This window comes from Sphaerodactylus townsendi, linkage group LG13, assembly GCF_021028975.2.
Source record: "Sphaerodactylus townsendi isolate TG3544 linkage group LG13, MPM_Stown_v2.3, whole genome shotgun sequence".
Taxonomy (NCBI): Eukaryota; Metazoa; Chordata; class Lepidosauria; order Squamata; family Sphaerodactylidae; genus Sphaerodactylus; species Sphaerodactylus townsendi.
The window spans coordinates 53,059,775-53,067,994 of record NC_059437.1 but is presented as its reverse complement, the minus strand read 5'-3'; the positions used below and the strand labels follow the sequence as shown (position 1 = coordinate 53,067,994).

Here is an 8,220-nt window from a genome sequence, read left to right as displayed (position 1 = left end):
TTAAGTTACTGGTGTTAACCATCTCTTGGAAGTACAACCTCTTCCTGTAGCACCCTTACATGTGTGGCAAATTCTGACCCTTCACATGATAATGTTCCAAAATAATGAATGAGACCTTTCCTGTTCTTGCTTGCACAGAGTGTTTTTATGTGACAGCACAGGGGTGTTGGATGAGAGAGAGAGAGAGTGTGTTCAGGATACACAGAGACCCAGTTTGGAGTGAAGGTTAAAGGAGGGCGTGGGGAGAGAAAGGCTTAATTTGTTCAAAGGCCTCAGCATGTGTCCAGCTGGCAAGGATCTGCTGTGTGCAGAACATGTGTGTTTGCCTTTTGAGCATTCCACAGGAGTATTTTGCATTAATCACTGAGTAACTGGCGAGGGGGTCACAACTCCGTGGTAGAGCATTTGCTTTGCAAACGGAAGATCTCAGGGGCCAATTATGCACAAGTGCTTCCTGCAATGCCTCTTGCCCCGCAGTGCCTTTGCAGTGGGGTTTCTTTGTTTATGCATGAGGAGGTGACCCTGCTGTGCGGCTTGCCTGCCCTGATTTCCAGGTCACTCCCCTATCCAATGCAATATTGAAGATTGCTGGCTTTTTTGGGAGCCTGTTAAATGTAATACTTATATTCCTTATATCGATATTGTGCCGGCTGCTATTGCTCCTCACAGGGATTCATGGGTGGCATTTCCCTAAAAAACAAGGATATCAGCCTGCACAATATCGATATAAGGAATATTAATATTACATTTAACGGGCTCAAAAAAGAAAATAGCCAACAATCTTCAATCTTGTGTTGAACGGAGGAGTGACCCTGAAGGAGGGAAATCCCAAGCTGAGGGGAAACATCGGAGTTTCCCTGTTCTCACTAACCACAGGGCTTCTGGGATCTTCAGTGCCATGAGTGAGATTGCGATGTAAGTGGGATTGCGTCTGTAGAAAAATCTCTGCCTCAGAGGAAACCTCCCCTACCTGCGGGGCAGAGCACCAGTGACTAATTGACCAGGATTAGTCCCATGGAATGAAATAATGTACTGACATTCCCTGCTCTGAGCCCGCCTGAGGGGGAGAGTGGTTTATAAGTTGAATAAAATAATGTATTGCTATGCACCACTCTGAGCCCTTCTGACAGGGAAAGCGGTTTATAAGTCAAAAGACTTATTCACCGCTCTGAGCCCATCCGACAAGAAGAGCAGTTAATAAATTGAATAGAATAATTTACTGACGTTCCCTGCTCTGAGCCCGCCTGAGGGGGAGAGTGGTTTATAAGTTGAATAAAATAATGTATTGCTATGCACCACTCTGAGCCCTTCTGACAGGGAAAGCGGTTTATAAGTCAAAAGACTTATTCACCGCTCTGAGCCCATCCGACAAGAAGAGCAGTTAATAAATTGAATAGAATAATTTACTGACGTTCCCTGCTCTGAGCCCGCCTGAGGGGGAGAGTGGTTTATAAGTTGAATAAAATAATGTATTGCTATGCACCACTCTGAGCCCTTCTGACAGGGAAAGCGGTTTATAAGTCAAAAGACTTATTCACCGCTCTGAGCCCATCTGACAAGGAGAGCAGTTGATAAGTTGAATAGAATAATGTACTGACATTCCCTGCTCTGAGCCCATCTGATGGGGAGAGTGGTTTATAAGTTGAATAAAATAATGTACTGATATGCACCACTCTGAGCCCTTCTGACAGGGAAAGCGGTTTATAAGTCAAAAGACTTATTCACCGCTCTGAGCCCATCTGACAAGGAGAGCAGTTGATAAGTTGAATAGAATAATTTACTGACATTCCCTGCTCTGAGCCCGCCTGAGGGGGAGAGTGGTTTATAAGTTGAATAGAATAATGTATTGCTATGCACCACTCTGAGCCCTTCTGACAGGGAAAGCGGTTTATAAGTCAAAAGACTTATTCACCGCTCTGAGCCCATCTGACAAGGAGAGCAGTTGATAAGTTGAATAGAATAATTTACTGACATTCCCTGCTCTGAGCCCGCCTGAGGGGGAGAGTGGTTTATAAGTTGAATAAAATAATGTATTGACATGCACCACTCTGAGCCCTTCTGACAGGGAAAGCGGTTTATAAGTCAAAAGACTTATTCACCGCTCTGAGCCCATCTGACAAGGAGAGCAGTTGATAAGTTGAATAGAATAATTTTACACGGACATTACCTGCTCTGTGAGCCTTCTGACCGGAGAGCGGTTTCTGGATTGAATAGAATAATGTATTGATATACCGCTCTGGAAGCCCTTCTGACTGGAGGCGGTTTTATAAGTCAAAGACTTGTACTTCCCCAGTCAGCCCCTAATCGGCTTATACCTGGGCCTACCATCTGACATGACTCTCCACCCCCCCCTCTCTTTTTCCCCGGGGAGAATTTTTAAAATTGGGGTTGGCGGACGCCTCTTTTATTGTTATCGCTGTTTTAAGGGTTTTAATAATGTGTTTATTTGTATTTATATTTTATGTGTACACCGCCCAGAGCCCTTCGGGGATGGGGGCGGTATAAAAGTTTAAGTAATAAATAAATAAATAAATAAATAAGTTGAATGGAATAATTTACTGATGTTCACTGCTCCGAGCCCGCCTGAGGGGGAGAGTGGTTTATAAGTTGAATAAAACAAAATAATTCCTTGAGATTCATTCACCGCTCTGAGCCCTTCTGACAGGGAGAGCCGTTTGGAAGTCGAATAAAATAAGTTTAACAAGCAGAGGGGCGCCATGAAGCGTCTCCCCGCGCGGGGCGCTCGAGCACGGCTGGCCCGGGGTCGCCATGGCAACGGGCGAGCGTCGGTTGGGCCGGGCCTGGGCCTGAGGGGCGATGGAGGACGTGCGGGTGCAATGGCTGGGCGAGCGGCTGCAGAGAGCGCTGCACGTCTCGGAGCCGGCGCCTTTCGAGGAGCTGCTGAGCCGCAACGACGGCGAGGAGGCCGACACCATCCTGCGCTTCCTCAACCAGCGCGCCACCGCCGACGACGGGGCCGCCTCCGCCCTCCTCCTCCGACAGGAGCAGCGCCTGGACGAGGTCGAAGTCGAAATCGGTGCGGGCGCCCCTCTCCCCTCCGTTTTACATTCCGTTTGTCACAAATGAGGTGGTCCAAGGGCTCCAGAGCATGTGCAGAGTGTCGCGCCCCTCTCCCCTTCCTACCTCTCCAGGAGGAGCACTGTGCCTCTGAGCATGAGCAGAGACCTGCAATACATTGAGCGCTCTCTCACTGTCTTGAGTTATAGGGAGAAACAACCTACTAAAATATTCTTGTCTCTTTGGGAGACAAAATAAAGGTATAAATCATGCAGTTGTATGAAGGTGCTTTGCCCGGGCTGTGTCCGCTGCACACCAACAGTTTTCTCTCCTGAGGAATTTGCAGTGACAACAGAGCAGCCCCATGATAATTTTCCCTGCCCTTTCCTTAGGAGTCTCCCTTCAGCCACCATTTCTCCTCCACCTGCTTGTTCAAGATTTTTTTAAAAATTGGCAATTCATATATTATTTTGCTTTAGATATCTAAGGGTAAAGGCAATGAAAAGGGCTGGAGACTTTTTTACACCACAAAAGTTTGGAAGTTCAAAGGGACTAACAGATTATTATAATGGCACAACACTATAGCAATATACCCTGTTTCCCCTAATATAAGACATTCCCTGAAAATAAGACGTAGCAGAGGTTTTGCTGAAGTGCGAAATATAAGGCATCCCCCAAAAGTAAGACATAGCAAATTTTTTGTTCGGAAGCATGCCCGACGAACAGAACACAGAAAAATAAGACATCCCCTGAAAATAAGACATAGCTCATCTTTGGGAGCAAAAATTAATATAAGACACTGTCTTATTTTTGGGGAAACCCAGTATAAGTGACCAAAGAATTTTAATGCTCTGGGTTCTTTGATACCAGGAGGTAGTGGCTCGCGGGGAGGAGGGCACAGGAAGGAAGTGGTGCCAATATGAGTGGGACTTGTGTGGTATTTGAACATACATCGACTGTGACCTGTTTGAAAAGATTTTATCAAAATAGGCTTGGGAAGGATCACACCAAAACAGGGGAAAACATGGAAAGTAGACAATTAGGGGACAATGCCGAGAACAATCCAACTCTGATTCGGAGCAAACCCTTCATGTGAAATCTGCTAAAGAGAAAGGAAAAGAAGTTACAAAGGTTATTATAAGATTTTCAAAAGCATGTGACATGAATATAATGAGGTGAAAGAAATGTTGTTTTATACTAACATGAATCCCGAGTACAGTACAAAAGGCTGCCATTTCTCACAAAAGTGGTTTGTGTGTTTTTAACGCTACTTGCCCTTGAGTTATTTTTATTGACTCTTAGATGCTGCTGGGATGTTTTCGTCCATTTTGCGTTGATAAGAAATGCATACTTTTCTATTGGGCCCCAGCATAATTCAGGTCTGATGTCATTTTCTGCATCTTTTCAAAACAGAAGTACCATTTGATGAAAGCGAAGAGGAAGAGGAGCAGATAGATGCAACCTCTTCCCTCTCCATGGGGGAAGGAAGTAAGTATAAGAGCCCAAGGAAAATGGAGTGGGTAGAGTGTTGACTAGGATCTCCGGAGGCCCAGTTTGGAATGCTTGCTTTTACCACAGAAGCTCACTGGGTGACCTTGGGCTAGTCACAGATAGCCTGGCTTACCTCACACCATTGTTGTGAGAGAATGGAGGACAGGGAAATTGCATGAAATAAATAAATGCATGAAATGCAATACAACGAGGAAAAGCCTGCTAGTAGCTAGAAATCTATACAGTAGAACCTCGGTTTTCGTTGGTAATCTGTCCGAAAAGAATCGATGAAAACCGAAACCGATGAAAACCAAGGCAAACTTTTCCATAGAAATCAATGTAAATCCAATTAATCCGCTCTAGGCACTCCAAAAAACATACCAAAAACACATTTTTTAGTGAATAAACATAGTGTTTAATGCTGAAAACAGTAACAAACAGTAACACTAGGACCACCTTCAGAGCCAGTGGACCGATGTCGTACCAGAAAGCTGTCCAAAGTGGTCTGTTTCTGATGCCTCTTTAAGATTTGTCTGAAATGGGGCAAGACATTGTCATTAAACAGGTTGCAGACACGGCCTGCAACAGCTTTGTCCGGGTGATTTTTCTCCACAAACCCGTGCACCTTACTGCAAATCAATGAAAATCAAGGCAAATCGATGAAAATTGAGACAAATTTTTCACTGAAAAAATAGATGAAAACCGAAACCGATGAAAACCGAAGGCAATGAAAACCGAGGTTCCACTGTATATGGAAAATATTAGAAGGGTCCAACAGATGGCAGACCAAGTCCTAACCAGGGCTGACCTTCCTTAGCTTCCAAAATCTGATGAGATTGGGCTAGGCTGGGTCATCCAAGATACTTTGCAATTACGGCTACTAATGATTACTTACTCTGAGGGTTTTTGTTTGTTTGTTTTGTTAGAGAGAGAGTGGAAAAGCAAAGCATCTTTGTCTGAATCTGTGGGAAAATATCAGATTTCAACATCCTCTGTTACACCAGGCTTGACAGAGATAGAGCGCGAGCTGAGCATGGGGTTTTCTCCAGTTCGAACATACAAAGTAAGTCAGTTTGTGCTCGACACCACACAGGCAGTGGGTTAGATTCAGCAAATTCATTCCACTGAGGGTGATTCTTTCCCCTGGCACATGCGTTTTCCCTTGTAACTTTCACAGTTTTTGAGGGGGGAAGTACCTTGCACTGAGGGATAGTCACCATTAGTTGAAAGGGATCCACTGGATTTGATAAAAACAAATAAGTGGGCTCTAGATCAAGCCTGAATTACCTAGAAGCTAAAGTGACTGAAGAGAGCCAGCAGGCTGTAGTGGTTAACAGCCGTGGACTCATGCTTCCTAAGAGCAGTGGACTTTAACCTGGGGAACAGGGTTTGATTACCCACTCCTCCACATGAGTGGCAGACTCTTATCTGGTGAACTTGATTTGTTTCCCCACTCCTACACATGAAGCCTGCTAGGTGACCTTCAGTTAGTTACCATTCTTCAGAACTCTCTCAGCCCCACTGACCTCATATGGTGTCTGTTGTGGGTAGAGGAAGGGAAAGGAGTTTGTAAGCCACCTTGTGTCTTCTTACAGAAAAGAAAGGGGAGGGGGAGCTATAAATCCAAACTGGGGCTTTTATACTTTGGGGCTTTTATACTTTGGTCACATCATGAGAAGATAAAACGGATTGGAAAAGACCATAATTCCAGGAAAGTGGAAGGCAATAGGAAAAGAGGAAGACACAGCAGTGGTTAAGAATGTTAAATTAGTGTCTGGAAGACCCAGGTTTGAATCCCTGCTTGTGCCATGGAAGCTCTCCAGGTGATTTTGGGCCAGTCACACTCTCTCATGGGCAGACCCCATTAATCTCACTTTTGTGCACAGCAACTATGCAGGCTGGCAAGGTACCTAGACATCACCAGCTGTAGGCATCTTTTGTGGGTATCAGATGGCTGCAAAAACTGCATTACCAGGTGGGCACATATTATTCCTGAGGCCCTCCCATGTGGATGCACCGTCCCTTGCAGATTTCGGACTGGAAAGAAAGCTGTAATTAGCCAAACCTCTTGTTTCTTTCTGAAGCTGTGAATTCCTTTCTTGTCTGTTTCAGCAAATAGTAATGCAGGAGGTATATAACCTGTATTACCATGTGGCTTTGGATGATGTCCCAGAAGAATTTGTGGACACCGAGACTGTATACTTTCTTAGAGACACCTCAGGTATTTTGCGCAATGATTTATGATGGAAAGAACTTTGAGCTGGCGGGATGAGGGGTAGGATATGGCTTTTTCAAGACTGGCCCACAGATTCCCACTGAGGCCTTGACCAGCCCTTGAAAGCAATTCCCATCCCATGATTATCCATCTGGGAAATCCAAGATTTAAACTGTCAACTCAAAGAGCTTTGGGAAGGAAGAAGGGGAAATATTAGCAGAGGTGGAAATTTGCCATGTCATGCACCGTCCCTTCTTCAGTCCTGCTTCTGACCTCAGAGTCCCAATCCTGGCTGATGGCAACCCCTTCTCTTGTAGAAATGCACTCAACGTCATGTGTCAGCACGCAAGGCAGACTGTCACTGGAACAAACCAATCAGTCCCTTATGTTTCTTTTCTCATTCCCCCAGTGTTTATCTGATAAAAATGTCTGTAGTCCAGCTACCTGTGTATTATTACAATTGTCATCATCATTATTAGTTAGAGTGGTATAATAGTGTTAGAGTAGGATCTGGGGAACCAATGTCCAAACAGGCATTCTGACATGGAGGCATGCCAGACGACCTTTAGCTAGTTACACCCTCTCAATATGACCTACCTCTCAGGGCTGTTGTGAGGATAAAATGGAGGGGGGGAGAATAATGTACACTGCTTTGAGTCCCCTTTGGGAGAAAGGCAGAGTACTAATGAAGGAAATAAGTAAATAAACCCAAATCTTCCTGCCGATGGAGAGCTTGCTTGTCAGGTGAATGGCTCTATTTATTTCAGTTTATCTCACTTGTGAGATTAAAATCAGCTGCCCAGGCAGTTTAAGGGACTCAGGATCTAATTCAAATGACAGTTCAATAGAAAGTGTTCCTGGGGGAAGGGATTCTCAGCTGAACTGGATTCTGGCATGGTGGACAGGGGCCTGGCTGCTTCTTGCCCTCCCTCTTTAAGCCTCATTAGATTGAGGAACTGGGTACACAGCTGGAGCTGAATCCAGGCACCTTGAGGTGCTAGCTTTCCATGGGCAGAGAGGGGCACATTTTATTACATTACATTTCTTCCTTCATGGAACTCAGGGCTGCATGGAATTACCCAGGGAGTCTTCAGTCCAGGCAGCAGCCGGAGACAGAGCAGCTGCAGCCAAGTTGCTGCCTTTAGATCATCCTGCACACAGGGAGGATGTTCAAACTTGCAGTCATCCCCCCTTGCAGTGGCCAGTGACTCCCAGAAGGGCTGTAGTTCATAATTTCCTCTGACCTGTAGATTAGCTTGAGGGAAGGCAGCGGGGCATAGCCCAATCTCACCAGATCTTGGAAGCTAAGCGGAATTGGTTCTTGGATGGGAGACCACCACAGAAGGCTGTGTGGAAGAAGCAAATGACAAACCACCTCCGCTTCTCACTTGCTTTGAAAGCCCCTTAGTGAGGGAGCGGTGACACCATACAATTTGGTAGTTCCTTTGTACGTATAGATTAGCTCCTGATCAGGAACACTGAGCTAGAATACCTAA

The 8,220-nt window shown here is 45.3% G+C and overlaps 1 protein-coding gene across 1 annotated transcript in view; it reads left to right on the top strand.

The window, feature by feature from the left end:
* Window positions 1–2,817: 2,817 nt before the first annotated feature.
* The window catches only part of DNAH10 (dynein axonemal heavy chain 10), an 87,527-nt gene continuing 82,124 nt past the window's right edge, over window positions 2,818–8,220 (top strand). The window contains 4 exon segments of the mRNA XM_048513937.1: window positions 2,818–3,037; window positions 4,432–4,506; window positions 5,436–5,572; window positions 6,622–6,730. Of these exon segments, the coding sequence (XP_048369894.1) occupies window positions 2,818–3,037; window positions 4,432–4,506; window positions 5,436–5,572; window positions 6,622–6,730 (541 nt within the window).